The sequence below is a fragment of the Balaenoptera physalus genome (genome assembly GCF_965194825.1).
Source record: "Balaenoptera physalus genome assembly, chromosome: 7".
Lineage (NCBI taxonomy): Eukaryota > Metazoa > Chordata > Mammalia > Artiodactyla > Balaenopteridae > Balaenoptera > Balaenoptera physalus.
In genome coordinates, this window is record NC_138886.1 from 14,320,586 (window position 1) to 14,340,768 (window position 20,183).

General features: G+C 52.3%; 1 protein-coding gene across 6 annotated transcripts in view; it reads left to right on the forward strand.

Moving 5' to 3' along the window:
* Positions 1-19,709, forward strand: part of CDK5RAP2 (CDK5 regulatory subunit associated protein 2) — a 190,285-nt gene extending 170,576 nt beyond the window's left edge. For 5 of the 6 annotated variants that reach the window (XM_082470397.1, XM_082470399.1, XM_082470398.1 and 2 more), the window contains 9 exons: positions 512-701; positions 1,680-1,801; positions 2,873-3,121; positions 5,806-5,883; positions 6,923-7,188; positions 8,266-8,409; positions 15,157-15,283; positions 19,153-19,199; positions 19,617-19,709. In XM_082470397.1, coding sequence (XP_082326523.1) covers positions 512-701; positions 1,680-1,801; positions 2,873-3,121; positions 5,806-5,883; positions 6,923-7,188; positions 8,266-8,409; positions 15,157-15,283; positions 19,153-19,199; positions 19,617-19,673 — 1,280 coding nt within the window. In that variant the 3' untranslated portion in view covers positions 19,674-19,709. The remainder of the gene's footprint in view (positions 1-511; positions 702-1,679; positions 1,802-2,872; positions 3,122-5,805; positions 5,884-6,922; positions 7,189-8,265; positions 8,410-15,156; positions 15,284-19,152; positions 19,200-19,616) is intronic. The other variant, XM_082470402.1, reaches the window with a different exon arrangement.
* Positions 19,710-20,183: the final 474 nt, after the last annotated feature.

The window sequence follows — 20,183 nt, forward strand, 5'->3', positions numbered from 1 at the left end:
CGACCCCACAAGAGTATGGGGTACTCTTGAGTAAACGGAAGAGCCTCACTCCAACGTGCCCCTCTGCCTCCAGGCTGTGCCCTTGACCATTGGTCCCCGTGCCCCCGTGTTCCTCATCCCTCAGCAGGCGTGCTGGCCTCCTTGGGAGGCTTTCGGGCTTTCCCAACACCCGTCGCCAGAGTTTGGGGCCCTGTTTCTTGCCTCCGTCTTTAATTTCTACCCACTGTTTGCTCTGTGAAGGCAAAGTAACTAGGTTTGCGCGGCCCATTATTTAATAGAAGACTAAACGGGCCCATTTCATCCCAGTGACGTTTATCTGCACCCTAGATGTTGACAGATTTATCTGCCCAAAATGCAGGAGATAATTGGAATGTCACAATCATAAATGCCAGATGAAATCTCGTTCTCTTTTGTATTCTCTGAGCACTCCAGCCGAAGCGCCGTATTTGCATAATAAGGTTGGAAAAAACAAATGGTGTCTCCTCTCAGTGGTGCTTTTTTGTGCACGCAGATAAACAGAAGGAGAATGAGAAATTGCGCGCGTCCCTCTCCAGGAAGACTGCCGGCCTGGAGCACCTTCGGCGGGAGTTCGCCTGTGTGAGGGCGGAGAATGACAGACTGCAGAGGGCGGTGGGCGAGAAGGAGAGTGAGAACCAGCGGCTGCTCCGGGAGGTCTGCCACGGCCGCAGCGAGCTGAGCAGGTAGGGGGCAGGGCCCCCCGGGCCTGCTGGCCCTGCCCGGCACCCGGGGACGGACACTAAGCACACAACACGTGGCACGTCAGGTGGGAATAAAATCCGAGGAGCGAAGTCATCTAAGGAAGGGGGACAGGGCCTGGGGGCGAATTGTGTGTTTTGTCCAGGGTGGTTCTGGGCCGGCCTCTCGGAAAGGCTGCCGTCTGAGCGGCCATCTGGAGGCCGTGAGGGCGTGAGCTCTGCAGATCCTGGGGGAAGATCCTTTTCCTTGGAAAGGGTCAGGGCCCCGAGGCGGGGTGTCCTTGGCCTGTGCAGGCCAGAGCCAGGACCCAGTGCAGCTGGAGGAGAGGCCGAGGTAGAGGAGGGCACGGGGGTGACTGGAGGCCGAGTCCCGCAGGCCCCCGAGGCCTGGTGAGGACCTCGGTTTTCACGCCGAGTGACTCAGGAAGCCACGGGAGTTTCTGCACAGAGGAGTGCGGGAGTCTGCCTTAGACTGTGAGCGCGTCACGCTGACTGCCCTCTGCAGTCCCCCGGAGGCTCCATCTTGTCCCCCGTGTTTCGGTAGTTCCGTCAGCACTCCGGACGCCCCACACCTTTAGTTCCTGACATCGCCCTCGCTTCCCCAGGGTGGTGCGGTGATTTGCAAGGTCGCTGTCTTTGCCATCACACAGTGCTGGCTTCTCTCCTGGGCTGTGCACCCCTGGGTGAGACATAACCTTTTTGAGCCTCACTTCCGCATATCCGTGAATTGGGGGTTAGAGAGCACGTACCTTTTAGGGTGTCTGTGAAGACGACGTGAGATCACGTCTGTAAAGGGCTGGGCCTGGAGGAGCCCTCGGGGGGCAGTGCCATGAGCGGTACTCCTCCCCGCGCTGTCACTCCTGCCCACACTCTCTGGCTGGCGGTGGAATTGCCCGCCCTGGGGGTCAAGTAGGCCCCTGCGCGAGAATAACCTCTCCTCCCGTGGCGCCGGGGCCTTTGCAGGGTGCAGGAGGAGGTGAAGGTGAGGCAGCAGCTGCTCGCGCAGAACGACCAGCTACTGCAGTCACTCCGGGTGGAGCTGAAGGTGTACGAGAAGCTGGATGAAGAACACAGGAGGCCGCGAGGTACTGGGCGCTCCGGCCTGTGAGCTCCCCCGGACGGCAGGCGGGCCCCTCTTTCCTGAAGCCCCAGGCTTGCCTCCAGGGTGGAGTAGGTCGATGCTGAGGCGGGCTCTCTGGGCCCCCCTTCTTCTCAAGTGGCAGCGGGAAACGTGGAAGGACTTAGGCTCCGGAGTCCGGCGAGCGGAGGTCTTGGTCCTCACGGCCTCGCGTCCCAGTGTGTGCCTTCCACGGGTCACCTCATCCCTTTGGGCCTGCTCCTTCCTCTGTGAAGCATGTCTACTAATCTATGTTGTGTACAGTTGTGAAAATTAAATGAAATCATTTATTAAGCGCGTCCTAGCACAGTACCTGGCACGCAGTAGACACTCAAGAAATCACTTTTATGATAATTTTCCTGCTAGTGTATGTTTGTTTTTGGGGTTTTTTTGCCCATTCATTCAGCAGATAATTATGGAGCACCTACTACGTGCTGAACATTGCTCTAGAGATGGTTGCTGGCCCTGGGCCTCGCTATATCCTAGAGAGATACCGGATCAGAGCGACTTGACTGTAAACTCTAATGTTTTAGAATCAGTTTTGAGGTGTGGTGGGGTTTTTTTCTTTTTTTTTTTTTCCGCAATTAATTTTCCAGATGGTTTCTCCCTCTTGAAAGTTTATCTAGAAAAGGGTCACCTCTCAGCTCTCATTTTCTCCTCAAGTTGCTTTTCTTATTCTTGCTGTTGTGTCTTTTTAATATACCGTGGCTCTTAAAATCAGCCCTTTCATTATATAATTGCAGCCCAAATAGATTTTATTACTACTAGACATAATTTCAGGGTTTGGTGTGCAATTTGTTAGGCCTTTATGGCCAGAAGGGAAAATTAATTTCCAGCTCTTATTTAGCCTGTGGAATAGCAGCAATTAAGTCTGCCAGTATTTTTGTTTTTCAAGTCGAGTTGTTACGTTCCATGGTACCTAGGTCTTAGGCAGGGGAGGGTGGTGATGGCAGCTGGTGGAAAGCGCCGTCACTTGTCTTCGACGGCTGACCCTCTGGCGGTTGACAGTGTCGAGGCTTCCCTTTGCTTGTGTTTGCAGAGACCAGGGCAGAGGCATCGGGAGAAGGCTGGAGGGGACAGGACCCTTCAGGCCACCTGCATGGCCTCCTGACAGAGATCCAGGCTCTGCGGGCACAGCTGGAAAGGAGCATCGAAACCAACAGCGCGCTGCAGAGCAGGCTGGAGGAGCAGCTGGTGCAGGGCGGGCAGGAGGCCCAGGAGGCAGATCTCACTTTGGCTCTCCAGACCCTGTCTGTCCCCGAGCGGCCCCTGCAGCTGGACAAGCCTGGTACTGCCCTGCCTCGCCTCACTGTTTGAAATGCAGCCCTGCGCGTCTGCGCGGCACGTGTGAGCTTCTGAATCCCGCCCTTGCCCCATGGAGGTGTCTTCTCACTGACAGCAGACACGCCGTGTACCCTGGGAGCTTGGGACCTGACCGCTAATTAGCCGTCACCTTTGGCAAAATGGTGTCATCTCTGGGGCCTGCTGATTCTCCGGGCAGTGGAGTTGGGGCCTCCAGCCGCCCTTATTGCCTCCAGCCCTGTTCCCTCCCATCCCCTTAGTCCTGTCCACATCACCTGCTGCTGGAAATCCTTCTTAGTCCCTCTTACTGCCTTTAAAAGAGAATCTTCACCTCTTCCTCCGGTTGTCAGTGTCTCAGGATCTCAAAAGCTTCCCGGCAGGTTTGCAAACTGGTTCAGTTTGGCGTTTACTTCTGGGTTTATTGTCTAGCCCTGCAGAGGCTGTGTAGGGAGCAGGAAGAGGACAGACTGGGCCTCCTCTGCCCCACTCCTGCATAGGGCCGGGCATAAACTGGCAAGTGGTCAGGCTCAAATCAGTCAGCCAGGCCATCCTCTTTGCTCTTTGGATGAAGGAACTAAAACCCAGAGAGGGTGCTGGACTTGCCCAAAGTGACACAGCAAGTAGGTGGCAGAGCTGGAGCTAGAAATCATTTCCAGCTCCAAGGCCAGTGCTGTGTCTGAAGTACCACCTGACCTTCAGGGGCCCTGGTGTCTGGGGGTCATCATCCTAGTGCCCAGGTGGGTGGGTGTGCGCATCCAGGGGACAAGGAATGCCAACAGACTTTATAAACAAGTAGTGTAGAAAAGTTTGGACTTACCTTTACTTAGATTGGGAATTAACATCTGTCGCCTTTAATTTAAAAAATTAAAATCTCTCAAAGAGCACCTAGTCACCCAGCTTTGGAACTTACAGTGACTGGCTCATGGTTTTCTCCTTGGTAAGGATTTTAACATTTGAACCAAAAAGATGATGTGACGATATGAAAAAAAAAAAAAAATCCTTCATGGTTACAAAATAATGATTTTTTGCTTTGTATGTATCTCTTCATTTGGTAATCAAATGTAGGCATGAATTTATAATGTTCAAATTGGTTTTTGTGCCATACTGTGTCCTTTCTTTGTTTTTGCCCAATATTACATCATAAATGTTTCCCCTTGTTTCACACGGGCTTCCTAATTATTGTTTTCAGATGATTGTCAGTCACCAAACCATTGCCCTGATGATTATTAAAGTGGTCTCTGATTTGGAGCTTTAATAAACATCAGCGTTAACACGCTTTTTCTGTTAAACAGTATTCTTAGGGTAAAATCCTGCAAGGGGAACCTCACAGGGTTGGGAAGGGGCCCTATTACCGCCTTCTGCGCAGGGGATACATCAGCAGTGGGCCTTGCCATATTTAAATAGAGGTCTGCTCCTGGCCCTTCTTAGGGCTTTGAGGAGATGGGACCAAGGAGGTTGTCGGTGTGAGCTAGGGAGATTGAAGCAGGGAGAACAGTTCAGTGATTGGGGCACCCAGGAAGGAGCTTTGGGGCAGTTGAAGTGAAGCTGTCGAACAGCCTTTGCCTGTTTTTGAAATTTGTCCAGGGTCAACCCTGTTGGGGGTGTCTCCAAAGAGGTATCTAGGAGAATGTGCTCAAAATTCACAGCGCTGTCTCCGTGGAGAAGTTTTCCAGTTTCCTCAAGTGAAGATTAGAACTAAATAGTAGGCAGCAGCATTTCTTCCTTTGCAAAGGACTTTTCAGGACAATATTTAAATGCAGCTGTCTGAAAGTTCTGGCCTAAAGACTGCTGTTTTTGCAGGAAGTGATCGCTCTCGGGCCAGCTCCACAGAGCTGACCCCCGGGCTCCTCGGCCCCAAAATTGAAGTACACTCTCTGGAGGGGCCTGGGTGGGGAACAAGCTGGGCAGGACACCTTGAGGCCTGGACACAGTCCTCTCTCTGCCACGGGCACTCTGGGTGATGCTAGGCAGATCACTTCCTGTCTCTGCCCATTGGTCTCCTTTTCCAGGAAACCTGAATTACAGTGCCATCCTGCCCCCGAGCTACTGAGAGTTCAGATGTGAAAGTGCTTCCCTGAATTATAGAGTGTGGCCCATCATCTCGTCCCGCATGTGATTGGTTTTGCCTCCTTACATTGTTTCGAATGCATCACCTCCCAAATCCTACTTCGGGTCACTCTTCTGTCTTACGTGGGTTACTGCAGCCGCCTCCGGGCTCACTCCTCCAGCCCAAAACAGGTCTCGGCCTGACATTGTCCCGCCTGACGTCCCCCACTTCATGCTCCCTGAGTGTGTCACGAGGGCTCCCTCCTCTGTGCCTTGGCATCTGCTCCTTCCTCTGCCTACATTTCTGTCCCTCCTCGGGTTACCCCCTCACTTGAGCTCCCACAGCCCCCGTGCCTCCCTCCCTTAGCCCTGACCCCTGAGGGCAAACAGCTTGTTTACTTGTCTGGACAAGAGGGTCCTTCCGGGGAGGCAGCCGGGCCTGCTCACTCTGTATCCCCCGTGTCCTGCGCAGGGCCTGGCGGGAGAGATGCCCAGTGAGGATCTGAATGAACGCTTGTGTGTGTCTGGTACTTCACTGTGTTTTCATTCAGTTCTCTCTCAAATGCTGATGAGAGTGAAACTAAAACATTTGATGGTTTATTTCCCTTATTTTGCATTTTGTAGATGGTGACAAGTGTCCCGTGGCAGCTGACAATTCATATGATCTGTTTGATTCCACCCCAGCAGTGCCACCAAGATCAGGTACAAAGCTGAAGTCTGGGTAACTATGGCACAGTTGGGTTTGGCAGTGGGACTTTTTAAATTGGAGGAAAGGGGGTCCCTGGTCCCAACTCAGCAGGGTATTTGGCAGGATTTGGGGGTTTGTGTTCTCAGCATTTCTAGCTGGCAATCTCGTTCTCCAAGCTTAGGTGTTGCCAACCTTAGCGACATTATTGGTTTCGCTCCCTGTTGCCCTGGATTAAAGTGTGACCGCCTTATCGTGGCTTTCAAGGCCCTGCAGCATCCAGCCCGAGCGGGCCCATCCAGCCACACCCCTCTGCCCTCCTGGTGCCACACGGATGGGTCAAACCATCCTGCAGATGGGCCTGCACTTCCCTCTCGCTGGGACTGTGCAGTGTGGCTCCTGCCTTTGCCAGACCGACTTTGCCCGCTTCTGTGCCAGTGAAAATCCTGCTGCTTCCCGAAGACTCATCCTGAATGCAACTGCCCAGGGAAATGTCTTTCCTGATGGCCCCGGTCAGAATTATCCATCCGTGCTTCTGTTGATCCAAAGGTGGAAAGCGGCAGGCTTTTACCTCTGTGTAGCATAATTCTTGCTACCCATTCAGCCCAGCGCAGTTGTTGCTTCTTCTAGGAAGCCGTCCCTGATCTCCCTTCCCGCACAGAGGCTTGATTATTCTGTCCGCTGAGCCCCGGCTCTTTGTCGTCATGCTGTTACACCTCCCACACGGCATCTGTGTTCCGATTAGACCACGGGCCCCTGAAGCGCAGGCCCAGGCTTGATTCGTCTGTGTGAATCAGGGCTCTTCTGCAGAGCCGGTGCCTGATGAGTGTTGGTTGGATTGAAATGAGCTTCTCCCACAGGATGGATAAGCCCACGGCGGGTAATACACAGACTGAGGTCCTGGCTCCAGGCCTCTTTCCCCTCGGGGCTGTGTCAGGTGGCATTTGGGCCCGAGGGCTCTTAGCCCTCCTGGCTGGCTAGACGTCGTTGAACGCAGCTCATCGAGTGCAGGGTGCCGCCCCAGGTGGGTCTGACATCTTCCTTCTCGTTCTGTAGCTTCAGAGACTCCTCCACTCTCTGGAAATGACATGGACACCCTCTCCTGCGACAGTGGCGGCTCGATCACCAGCGCCTCAGACATGTCCCGCCTGGTCCCTGGCCACCGCCTGTGGGCCAGCGCGAGCGGCTGCCACGTCCTGGGCCTGACCGAGGACTACTATGCCTTGTGCGAGCAGATTGGCCGGGGCCAGAAGCTCCTCGCCGAGATGGACATGCGGGTCCAAGAGGCTCCCAGCCCCACGAGTCAGGAGCTGGCAACAAAGGTGACCTGAGCGACAGAGCTGGAGGGAGAGGGACGCACGGGGGAGCAGGAGGTGGAAGGCGTTGGCCGAGGGCACTAGGGGGCGAGGGGCTCACGGGTCCTCAGTAAGGCCCTGGGAAGAGGGGCCAGGGAGCGTAGCCCATGAAACTCATGAGGTCAGGTCCGGGCTGGGAGGCTGTTTGTCGTTCTGTGGGAGGGACACCTGCTGAGGTTTGTGCCTGTGTTACTGCGGTCGCTTCGCTGGGCTCCGCTGCACTGCCCCCCTCCACGGCCTGTCCAGTCTCTCGTCCATCCCTCTGTCCTTCGGTCCTGCAGTGTGTCCATCCCTTCTCCCGCCCAGTCCCCTGTCCGTCACCCTCCCGGCCTCCGTGCTCAGGCTCCGGGGCCACTGTGCTGAACAGGATGCCTGAGGTCCTGATCCTCACGCGGCGTGCGGTCTGCTCAGCCACGCTGCCATCTGCTTGCCGATGCGAGCTGCCCTGCACCCGCCTCAGGATGGTTGGCGGCCGCTGTTTCTTCTTGCCCAGGGCCTTTTAGTGTCGTATTTTCTTTCGTCCCAGAGCAGCCTTTACAGCGGGTGCTGTCATTCCTGCTGTGCAGGCGCCGAGGTAGAGTAACTCGGGGCGGTCGGCTTTGAACCCAGGGCTCTGTCCTCCAAGGCGCTCTCCTTCTCCGTCATCCTGCTCCCTGAAGAGCGTTGCGGGCACCTCCGCCTCCCGCCGGTGCCATGCAGACCCCAGGGGAAACATTCGTGTCGCGTCGCTTGCCGTTGGCGTCGTTCACCTTCCGGAGAGGCTCCGTGGCTGCGGGGACCCTCTTCTTGGCATAGTGAATAGGGTGAACTCAGGTGGCCATTACTCATGCTTATTGACTGGGCTAAAATCACCACCGAAGTTCTCTCATAATCTGTAAGTCACCGTCTTTAAGGACAGTGAATTGGTGTCGTCCGGCAGCAGGCTCTTGCGCGGCGTGTGGAGCGCCGGCCTTGCGGTCTGGGGGTTTATGCTGCCCGTTACAGCCGCTTGTCTCTCGTCTTTTTCAAGACTGCATGTAACCACCTTCTCATCCCCCCGCGCAGCGGCCACACGCGGCGCCCATGAGCAGCTTCGTCGCCGGCGTCGGTGCTGCCAGACTGAGCCTGGATGAGGCCTCGAGGTTACTGACGCTCCTCTGGAGGGTCTCACTGCCCACCAGCGGCCAGGGCGCGCTCCGCTGCGAACAGGTGGGTGGCGGCACACGGGTGCAGAGGCTCAAGGGTGCCGCTGGGGCCTGTGTCTCAGGCTCCTCTGTGTCCGGCCCAGGACCTGGCCCCCAGCAGGTGTGCCCTCAGTTTGGGGAATGTGGCGGGGGGCAGGGAGGGCGCCACGTTGGTCAAGTGACATGTCCGACACCGCGCTGGCTGCTCCAGGCCGGTTCTTACCTGATCCGCTGGGGCCCTGCAAGCTTGGCCTGCCGCCCGGACCCTACCGTGTCCCCACTGCCAGCCCATCTTTGTTGAGGGGAGCCCTGTCCATGTTCTACACGTGAGGAGACAGGTTCGGGGAGTGAGGCACACACTCAAGGTTACAGAGCTGGTTTTGAAGGCACAAGTGTTGAATCCCAAGGACAAACTATGATTTAGAGGCTGTAAGTCCCAGGTTTTCCTCATGGAATAGGTCATATCATTCTGCTCAGAATGTCTTTCATTTCTGATGCCTTTCTCTGGACTGTCTGATCCCTTTTGATAGCCTTCAGCATCCTATTTTAGTGCGGTTTGTAAATCTATTTTAACTACTTAGAAACTTTTTTTTTTTTAACCAAACAAAATTACTTATTACAAAACCATTGAAATTTCCCTTAAAAGCTAGACGTTGTAGCAACTTGAACATGACTGAATGAAGAACAGTTGCTCCCATCTCCATCTGCATCCCCATCTGTCATGGCACAGATCAGGCGTCAGGCAGAGCAGAGCCTGTCCCCCGGGTCTGTGTGTGTGGGAAACATGTCGTATTATGACAAGGTGAGCACCTGCTCTGGTAATCAGGGAAACCTCCCTGGAAGAAGGAGCCTACTTGTTAAGGAAGAGTTAGAGCTCTTTGCTTGGTGGCCTGATAGGTATTTCCCCCTTTATCTAACCTATACATTTTTGCCAAAGGCCAGCAGGAAGGCAGAAGGGAAATGTGCATTCCACGTCACCACTCATCTAGTTCACTCCTCTGACAGCTCTCAGGTCTCCCAACTATGGCAGAGAAGTAGCAGTGAAGCAGCTCTCTCAGCTCGGAAGGTTCTGCTGAGCCTGTGCTTAGGTTTCCGTCTTGGGATCCTGGGGAGGAAGTTTGGTGCCGTAAGCTCGGGGAAGTACACGAGCAGTCATTGTGCAGGGAAATCTGTGCACAGAGTGGAAGACGGCGTGTTGGAGAGGAAGGGCGGCCCACTGGGTTCCAGCCCCACACTGGCCTTGCCTTTCCTCCTAACCCACCAAGCTCTCTTCCATCTTGAGCCCAGAAGGCACAGGTGCTCCCTCCAGGCCAACTGGCTCCTTCCCACCTCTCAAGTCTCAACTTAAATGTTACTTCAAGGTCAGAGAGGGTTCCCGGTCACTTTATCATAGCATCCTCTTCTGCTTCATCCTAGCCCTTATCACAAGTTATAATTACATACTTGTCTGTTTAATGTCTGTGTCCCTCTGTTTTCCATGAGGGGCCATGTCTGTTTTGTTCATATTTTTGAATGAATGAATGAGTAATTTCCGCTCATCCTCCCAAACTGGTACTTGCCCATATGATTTTTTTTTTTTAAATGTGTGTGTATTTCTTTCTTTCTTTCTTTCTTTCTTTATGGCTGTGTTGGGTCTTCGTTTCTGTGCGAGGGCTTTCTCTAGTTGTGGCAAGCGGGGGCCACTCTTCATCGCGGTGCACGGGCCTCAGTATCGCGGCCTCTCTTGTTGCGGAGCACAGGCTCCAGACGCGCAGGCTCAGTAATTGTGGCTCACGGGCCCAGTTGCTCCGCGGCATGTGGGATCTTCCCAGACCAGGGCTCGAACCCGTGTCCCCTGCATTGGCAGGCAGATTCTCAACCACTGCGCCACCAGGGAAGCCCCCCCCATATGATTTTTAAAGCATGTGTCTGAACTAAACATTTCACCCTTGATGCAGTGTTTTTGACCTCAGTACATAGTAATGTCTGTTAAATAGAAGGAATGCAGTTCTTATTTCTATTATGTGAGTGTGTATAAATACAAATTAGAGTCACATTGATCTCTCCCGTTAGCAAATTAGTCTAGGGACTGGTCAGTGCTTGTGATGATTTGCCCCTTATTTCCGAGGGTTTCTCGGGTAATTGATTACGCTCACTCTAGCATCACAGAATTTTAGAGCCAGAAAAAGGACCTTGGAGATGCTCTGATATGGCTGCTGGTGTACACAGACCCCTGTGTGGTGTTAAATTGCCTCTAGCCACTTTACTGTCCCTGTCTATGTTTCATACAGTGCCTTTTTCTTGGTGTGAAATCTGTGCAAAGCAGATTTCCAAGTTTCCACCAGCAGCTCCAGTGGTTTTTTACTACCTGGTGTTTTCTCTGAGTGTCATTAAATTGCCTTTTGCATCTCCTACAGTCAGTCCCTGGGACTACTCTGGAAAGTGTATATCATATATATCAGTTTATCTAAGAAAATTGTGGGGAGAGATACAAATATGTACACATATTCATTTATAAAAATGTTTTTAAGTGGAAGGATAAACAGTAACAAAACAGTCTACATGTGGGGTTGGGAAGGAAGAGGATGGAAGGACAGGGATCGAGGGTAGACGTCTCTGAATTGACCTTGTTTCATAAATTTGACTTTGAAACTGTATAAATGCTTTACATAATTATAAATAAAAATAAATCCAAGTGGGGAAAAAGCAATTTTAAAAAATTCGTAGCAAGATGAAACAAACCAACTTTCCTGTGTATAGTATCGGAGGCATAACCACACAAAGAGGGAACATTTCAGGAATTCCCTGGTGGTCCAGTGGTTAGGATTCCATACTTCCGCTGCAGGTGGCACAGGTTCGATCCCTGGTTGGGGAACTAAGATCCTGCAAGCCGCATGGCATGGCCAAAAAAAAAAAAAAAAAGAGGAAACATTTCAATGACTAAAACACAGTAATTTGACTGTGTATTCCTAGTGGGCAAAAAGAACTGCCAGCATTTTTTTAACTGTTTTCAGTGATTATATTGTTAGTAATGATATTTGTATGTATGTTTTAGAATTATTAAATTTTATCATAGGATAAAACAAATAACTTATTATGTCGAAATTTTTACTGTCAGGGAAGAGATACAAATAAAAAAATCAAAGAAGTAAAAATCCTGTAATCCCTAATTTGAATTGGAAATACCAGTATGAACTCATGATGTATTTTCTGTTTTAAAAATTTACTAGTTCTTTCTACTTAAAAGGCTCTAAAAATGTCCAATCCAGTGCCAGTGAGCACCTCTGGCACCAAATTATGGTTTCTAAATACCTTTTCTTACTAAAAGGAGCTAGGACTCCTTGGAGAAATGGCTTGATTCTAGGTCTGGGGCAGGAAATGTACAGTGTGAGCTTAGAACATCTTTTCATCCTAAGAAAAAAGAGAGAAAAGAGAGAATGAAACTTGCAGATTTACAGTGGTTCTCAGATTATGGTCCAGGACTGTCAGTACCAGCATCATGTGGACACTTGGAAAGGCAAATTTTCAGGCCTCAGCCCCGACCTACTGAATCAGAAAGTCTGGGAGTGGCCCCAGTGGTCTGTTTTTTACAAGTCTTCTTGGTAGCTCTGAGACCCACTGGATTAAAAGGAACTGGAGACATAACAGTCAAATGCAAAACGTGGCGTTTATCTGGATGCTGAATCAAACCAGTTGTTTAAAAAAAAATTATAAAATTATGATGCAATCCGGGCAATGTATCTACTGACATCTAGTCGGTGATACTAAGCAGTCATTCTCATTATTTTAGATGTGATAATGACATTGTGGGTTTGTTTTTTTTTTTTAAAGAATCTTTTTCTTCTAGAGCTATGTACTAAAATATTTTATGGATGAAATATGATTGGCTTCTAGGATTGATTTTAAAAATAGTTTTCGGGTGAGGATGGGCAGGGATATAGATGAAACAATTTTGGCCATGATTTGATAGCTGCTGAAACTGGTGGTTCATTATCTTATTCTTTCTACTTTTGTAAATGTTTGAGATTTTTCATTTTAAAAAACAAAGCAACCAACCAAAAAAAAAGCAGTTCCAGAAGTCGGGCAGCACACTCATGAGTAAGTCCCAGCTCTGAGCTCAGCTCTGTGGCCCTGAGGAAGAGTTGCTCTGTTGAGCTCCTGCTGGGTGTCAGGTACTCTGCTATACACTCAGCAACTCCTTTTATCCCTTACGGGAGCCTTCAGAGGGTTAAGTAGCAGTATTCCCATTTTCTGGAAGTAAGAACTGAAGCTCCCTTGCTCCATCATCTTAGCGGCTAGAAGCATCGGAGCTGGGCTCTGGAGCCCTGCTGTCTTTACCATGGTGTCTTCACCCTGTAACAAGGAAGATTTTAGTTCAGAGGAACAGCAGACACATAAATAATGAAAATTCCTCGTCCTCAGTGCCGGATAGAATTCAGGGCGTTCAGGGTGTTTTGAGAGCACAGGTGAACCCACCGCTTGACAGATGGTCTCACAGCACCTACTCCATGGCAGACGCTGGGGGTCAGAGGGAAGAATTGAGTTCTGCCCTCAGGGAGCTTGTAGTCTAGGTGGGGAAGCAAACAAGTAAATAACCAGTTACAATCCACCATGAAATGGGCAATGTTAGAGGAAGCACTCGGCACGATGGGCGCCCAGAGGAGCAGTAACCAACCTCGACTCCTGGTAGAGAAGGGTCTCAAGGAGACCTGGAGGGGGTCATGCCTGAGCTGACTTCAGAAAGAGCAGTAGAGGTTAGCCAGGCGAGGTGAGCAATCATCATTCTCCCTGTCTTCAGGCATCCTCTCATCTGAGTCTCACTGTACTGCAGTGTGACGAGAGGGTCAGGCATCATCCCTGTTTTACAGATGTGGACCTAAGGCTCTGAATGTCGAGTGACTTTGTCCCAGAACGTGTGGCCTACAAAGCCACCACCAGAACACAAATCTGTGGGCTCTCAGCTTGAGGAAGAATCAAAGAAAACCTTATGTTTAAATTAGGATCTGTTTTGGAAGCACAGTTGAAGTCCTTGTAGCCGACACAATTGGTTAATCTTAAAAGTAGGTTAAAGTAGGGAATCAAAAAATGATACACACCTTAAACATTTCAGTTTAACTTAAAGCAGTTAAATGTACATTCATTTGCCACTCTTTTGATGTAGGGCCAGGGCCTTTTCTTTGAATATGGGTCTGCTGATTGAAGTTCCACATCTTCTTTCTTTCATAAACTACATCCATAATGTATGTCTGTCACTTCCAATTTCCGTTTCTTTAAGATGAAGAAAAAACTTAGGCACTTGCAAAGCAATTTGAATATAGAATCCTTCTAGACTGTGTTCCTCCCACATCTTTTATTCACCCACACCTAATTTGCCAGAAATGTGGTTTTTTTAGTGACTCGTCTTTATCAAGTCTTTGCTGAAACATATGTTAGTTTTCATTCAACCGGTTCTCTCTTTTCATACACATATTTCATAGGTTTACTTAATACTTAATTAAATCATATAACTGATTACAAGTACAACAGCCATAAACAAGTTTGGGGACAAACTAAAGTGGCTCTCCGTAAGCTGACAGCCCAACATCTCCCCTCTTGGGAGCAGAGGTATTTCAGTGTAGCACGGGGTGGCCCGTGCCGGGGTATCTGACAGTTCAGGTATTTTATGAGAAGGGGAGTGTCCTTAACCCCATGAACGAGTTCAGTGGAGATTGGTTAAGACAGCCGCGATTGTGTTCACATTTCACTTCAGGGGTCTGGGGACTCTGGTTTTGCCACCCATCCACTCTCCTCACCTCTGGTTCTCCTAATAGATCATACTCCCCTAATAATACCTTTATATTCTCTTTGTGTAAAATAGATAGCTAGTGGGAACCTGCTGTAAAGCACAAGAAGCTCAGCTCGGTGCTCTGTGATGACATAGGTGGGTGGGAGGGAGGGAGGCCCAAGAGGGAGGGGATATAGGTATACATACAGCTGATTCACTTCATTGTACAGCAGACACTAACACAACATTGTAAAGCAATTATACTCCAATTTAAAAAAAAAAAGATTTAAGCATTAAAAAAATATCAGCATTATAGTTTTTGGAAAAAAACCCTCAATGCTGATAAATTAAGAAAATGATTATTCCAGATCCCATCTCTCAGAAATGAAACACTATAAACATTTTCGTGATGTCTCTCTCATCAAACAGTTTAGACATCTTGATATACACACCTATGGATAGAAGTATATGTGTTCAATTTTACGAAACGGGAGTGCGTGGTGCACAATAGCTGTTCTGGGCTCTTTTGTCACTAATTATGATCATCTTTCAATGTCAATAAATGAAGTTCTACAACATCATTTTTAATAGCTGCAAAATCCTTCCATTGTATGCAAGTACCGTAGTTGAGTTGTCTAAATCCCCAGTGAAACAAATCAGGGTTTTGTTTGTCCTGCTGTGAACAGTGCTGAGGTGGACATCCTGGGGCGCAGGCATCTTCTCGTGCCTGCGTTACTATTCCTTGGGGTAAATGCCCAAGTGTAGAACTGCTGAGCACATTTTACATCCTGCTGCATCTTGCCGGGCGTGGTTCCACCTGGGCTTTGCCAGTTCACGGCTCCACCAGCAGTCGTGAGAGGGCTTTGCCCGCACCCTCACCGCCATCTGACCAGTGGAACATGGCTTCTAGTTTTTATTCAGATACCTTTGTTTGTAAGGTTGAGCACTTTTTATGTGGTTTTGTAATTCTTTCTCTATGATCTGATGTTTATATTCTTTGTTCATTTTTCTAATTCCCTTTCTCTTTAGACTGGAGAGTTGAAGGCAGAGATCAACAAACTACACAAAAAATTGTTTGAACAAGAAAAGAAGTTGCAAAACACCATGAAGCTGTTGCAGCTGAGCAAGAACCAGGAGAAAGTCATCTTTGATCAGTGTGAGTAGTTGGGGGGTGGCCACCACGTCTGACCACTGCCTGCCTCTGAGGACTGAAAACCCAGCCCTGGGTTGTCCTCACACCTCCTGTTTACGGGTTTCCTTTCATACTTCACCCTTCCTGACCCGCCCAGACAGATGAGTTCACTTAACAGACCTCTGTGGAGGGGCCGCTCGGTGCCAGGGACTGTCATCTCCCTGGGGAGACAGGTGTGTGGCGTGCAGTGACGGGAACATGTGTAGGGGCTCGGGGAGCGCCGAGGTGGGATGGGGAGAGGGTCACTCTGTCCTGGGAGGTGGCTTCGTGGAGGAAGAGACACCGGACCTGAGTCTCCCAGGAGGAGTCGGTGTTGGTCCGGTGGACAGGGGACAGTGTGGGCAGGGGCAGAGGGACAAGGAGTGAGACTGCCTGTGAGAAAAGCCGACAGCAGCGCATGTTGCGGGAGTTGGAGCTGCCCGTGGCAGGTGGAGGTGGGAGGGGCCTGGGGGACCGGGGCCGCCGTGTGAGAGGCCTCGGGTGGCAGCCACGGGGGCTCCCACTCCAAGCGGACTGTCCATCTGCGTCGAGAAGGGCTTGCTGGCGGCTGGTCCAGGCAGGTGAGGAGGGCCTACGGCCGGGCAGTGGGATCCAGAGGAGGGCACCGATTTGAGAAAGACATTCCTAGACAGACATGGAAACGCCAGGCTGGAGACATCCAATAACGCTTGTAAGGTCGCCCCAGCCCTGGCCCGGGGGCTTCAGAGGTGGAAACCACCTCCCCGCTTTCAGCCCCCGGCACCCGTGCCCTCGTGCGCGCGGCGGAGCCTCCTAGCAGCACAGGCCCCGCCAGGCCTCGGGGGGCCAGCCCCTCGACATCCCTGAGTCGCGAGGGGCCTCGTGGACCAGACCCGAGAAGGAGCCGCAGGGCTCACGGGGCCCGTCGTGTGTTAGGTCCCCTTGGCTGAGCACGGAGGGGCCGGGAGGCGGGGAGGCCTCTTTGGGGGCTGCGCAGGGCCACGGAGGGCGGGGTGGGGCTGAAAGATGGTGAGGAGGCAGCTTGGCAGACCGGTGGGTGTCCGTGGGGTTCCCGCCTAGGGGTTCAAGCCACTGGCAGAGAAGAGGAGCGCTGGAGGGGGCGGGGTGGGGGGAGGGCCATCGAGGCCGTGTCTGAGGTGGCTGTGGACCAGGTGGGTCGGGCTCCTGGAGCAGCTTTTGAGGCGGTGGGAAGGGCGCTTTCGTACAGCCCCCAAGTCCAGGGAACACGGGCGCTCTCGGCGTTGGCGTTGCCCTGTAGCCGTTGTCCCGGACAGTCACAGGGAACGTGAAATTACCCCCGTTTGCAGGTGAGCATATTTCGGAAGTAGGTTCAGATGGGTGAGTTACCACGGCAGGTCCAGAGGACAGAACCCAGCCCTGAGTCCCGGGTCGCTGAGCCCGCCGCCATCGTTAGTGAGCGCGGCTCAGATCTCCGCTCTCCCACGTGACCTGGAATAAATGACTTGAACTCTCTGAGCTTTAGATTCCTTCTCTCTAACCGGAGACGGTAATTCCAGAGGGCTCGGACTGGCCGGATGGGCCTGGATTTCTCATAACAACTTTATTAAAAAAGTGCCCCTGTTCTCTCCTCTGTAAAAGAGGGATGGTAGTGATACCTCAACTTTCTGGTACTCTTCCTGGGACAGAAGGGGTGCTCAATAAGTGTTAGTTCTCTGACTCCTTTATTCCATGAGGTCAGACTGAATTCTATGCGTGCAGGTGGCGGCAAACCCTTAATAGTCAGAAAAACTTCAAACGTGTCGTAGCGTCTCCCGCGCTCAGGACGGTGCCACCCTCTCCGCATCTCCCTCCGAGGCCCGACACAGAGTCGGCGTTGGCTGAGGGGAGGGCTTACCCTAGGTTGCACAGCTGGTGACTGAGCCGGGCCTGTGACTTGCCCCAAAGACCCCAAACCCCGCCAGCCTCCCAGGGTCTGCTCTGGCTCTAAGGGACTGAGTGGAAGTTGGGGTAGTGTTCCCTCCTCTCCCTTCCCCGCCTGATGACGAGGAAGAGCGTGGGCCTGGGGCTGCTCCCTGCCTGGGCCAAGGCGAACACTCCAGCTCCTCCCGGAGTCTGCAGGGAGAGGAGGGGGAGGGTGACTGTGAGACCCTCCCCACGTGACCTGGAGCCGCCCACTTCACTTCCGCCCGTAGACAGGAATCCCTGGGGGGTGTGCACTGACGTCTCAGCTGGCAAACCACCTGTCACCGCTGGACACCACTGAGGCTGGTGTCTTCCTTGCCAGTGCCCTGCTGAGGTGGAAAGAGTGGGTGCTGAGTCAGACAGACCTGGGTTCTAGTCACGCCTCTGCCTGGGGCCAGCCTTGATTTGGGACGAGCTCTTCCCCGCTCTGTCCCTCGGGCTTCTCATCTCAGTGGGAGTTTCTGGCTCTGAACGTGGGCAGTGCAGTTCAGACATGGGGCCCCTTCACACTTGCGCCAGGTGAGACTTAGATCGCTCTGCACTTTTAGTACTATTTTAACATTATTTTTAACCTCCACAGCCATGGTACTGAATCTTTTCCGGGTCACAGGCTCCTTGGCGAATCTCAGGAGAGGGGATCTCTCTCCCCAGAAGGATGCACGCATCCTTGTACACACCAAGATTTGCACATGGTTTCTGAGGATTTAGGACACTCCAACGCATAGCCTTGGGCCCAGGTTAAGAATGTCTGCCCTGTGGCGTGGGGCTGGGGAAGGGCACAGAGAGGCAGTGGGCACCTCTGAAATTCACTTTGCCCAGTTAAAAACAAAGCCCACACCATCTGTCCCCTCCCGCGGTGTCACAGATTGCAAACAGACTTCGTTACCTCCAGATGGAAATTTTCGTGAGGCAAGAAATATTTTCTCAAGGCTACCACATGGCACCTATTCCGAATAAGCCTTTGGGTAGCTGGGCCGTGTGTACCGACGGGGAGACTCTCTCAGCCTTGGGCCCCACTGGCCAAAGGCCCAGTTCCAGAAGCCTGTGTGTCCTCCCTGGGGGTAGCCGGAGTCCCTGGCCATCACCAAAGCCTGTTTAAGGTGGATCCCTTATCGGGCCGATCTCCCCTCGGTGCCTCAGTGGCGGCATTCCTGCTGCTGCTGGCGTTTGTTGGACAAGACAGGGACTGAGGGAAGAAGCCACCTTACTTTACAGTTGCTGCCCTGAAAGTGGGCACTCCGCCCCACCCCGTGGGTTCTGATGCGCTGGGGATCTGCCTCACGCAGCTCGGAGGGCATCAGTCAGATCACAGGGACCTGTGAGATCATCCCGCCCCGCCCGCTGCTGTCCAGGTAGAGTGTGCCTGGCCCAGGGAGCCACTGGAGGGCAGCTCAGGAGAGAGACGCCCACGGTCCGGTCCTCCTCCCCGTCATTAGGTTCCCCGCTCTGAGGACTGCTGTGCCCTCGACCCTCGATTTGGCCTTCACGAGTGGGTTTGCTTGCAGCGGGTGCACCCCCTTCCCAGCGCTGCCTCTCCGGGGGGCTGAGGGGCGCTAGTCAGGTGCAGGCCTCTCCCCTGCCCGGCACCACGAGCCCAGCCCGCAGAGGCGGGCCCTGGGGGTCCTGCTGGCCCTGCAGAGCCTCAGTTTCCGTCTATAACGTGGTGTTGCTTGCTCTGCCTTCTAGTATCGCCGAGGTTGTGGCTCAGCGTGGACTTGAGGCGGGGTCTCTGGTCCACCCTCTCTGGTGGGTTATTTGATCCTGGGGTGTGTGATGGGGCAGGTGGGGCCTTACACGTCTGGGTCTGGATGCTACAGGGCTCACCGCACGCCTGAACCCTGTGGGGCTTGGGGGTCCTCCCTGCGTTTGGCTTTTACACTGTCTTCCTGGGCATCTATGTCTAATCATCCCGTTCTTTGCTCTTTCCTTAGTGGTTGTAACGCACAAGGTCCTTCGGAAGGCCAGAGGAAACCTGGAGGTGATGCCCCTTTGAGAAAGCCATTTGGGGGATGGGAATGGGTGTGGGGCTGGCAATGGCTTCTTTTGAAAAACGAAGTTGAAGGTGAAACCCGGTCACATGTTCTCTGTCAGTTGTATTTTTCTGCCAGCAGCGCATGAAAAGTTTCATTTTATCATCCCATGTTTTTTATGGTGGTTCTAATTATTGGTTTGCCGTTTTTACCAGTGAGAAATACAGCAAACGATGCCTGGCACATAGTAGGCGTTTGATAAATATTTCATTATCATCTGGTTGTATAAATATTTACTGATCAAACAGTATGTCTTTGAAAGTAGTTTCAGAATAGCATTCTCACCATTAATTCTGTCAGTAGTCTTACTCCAGAAACCCTCCGTGGGACCTGAAATTCTCATTTTTTCCCCTCCCTTCTCCTAGCTTAGGCCCGGGAGTGCCCATCCTGGAACGTCCAGTCCCAGCAGGCCAGGCTCCTGAGGAGAACTTTCAGCCAATAAAGCTTGTGGTTCCCCACTTAGCTCGTCCTGTCTCTTTATTACAAGCGTGGTTCCCGCTTATTGAGGGGAGAAGGGCTGTCTGGCCAAAGGAGACCTATCTTTCACCTTAAGATTGGCGTGGAGTTGTTGTCAGATAGGGTGGGAGCTTCCAGGCGCCAGGCCTGTCACCTCCGGGGCCGGCGCAGAGCTGAGGCTTTACTCTCAGGCACGGGGTGGGCTCGCGTTCCCCCCCGCCCCCCCAGATTTGCTTGGTGCTCAGCCAGCCCCGCAGTTTGAAGATGCTCATTAAACGACTCATTTCAACCTGGTGATGCAGTAATTTTGTGCAGAGCCTAAAGCCCAGGACAGCCTGGGGGTCTTGGGGCTGGCGTGGCACTCAGAGGTCACCTGAGCTTTGTGCTGAGCCCACTCAGTGACCAGAGAGGAACGATGCCACGTGGTGCGGCCAGGGTGCCTGGTGCGCCCTCGGCACTACACAGTGACGGCACGG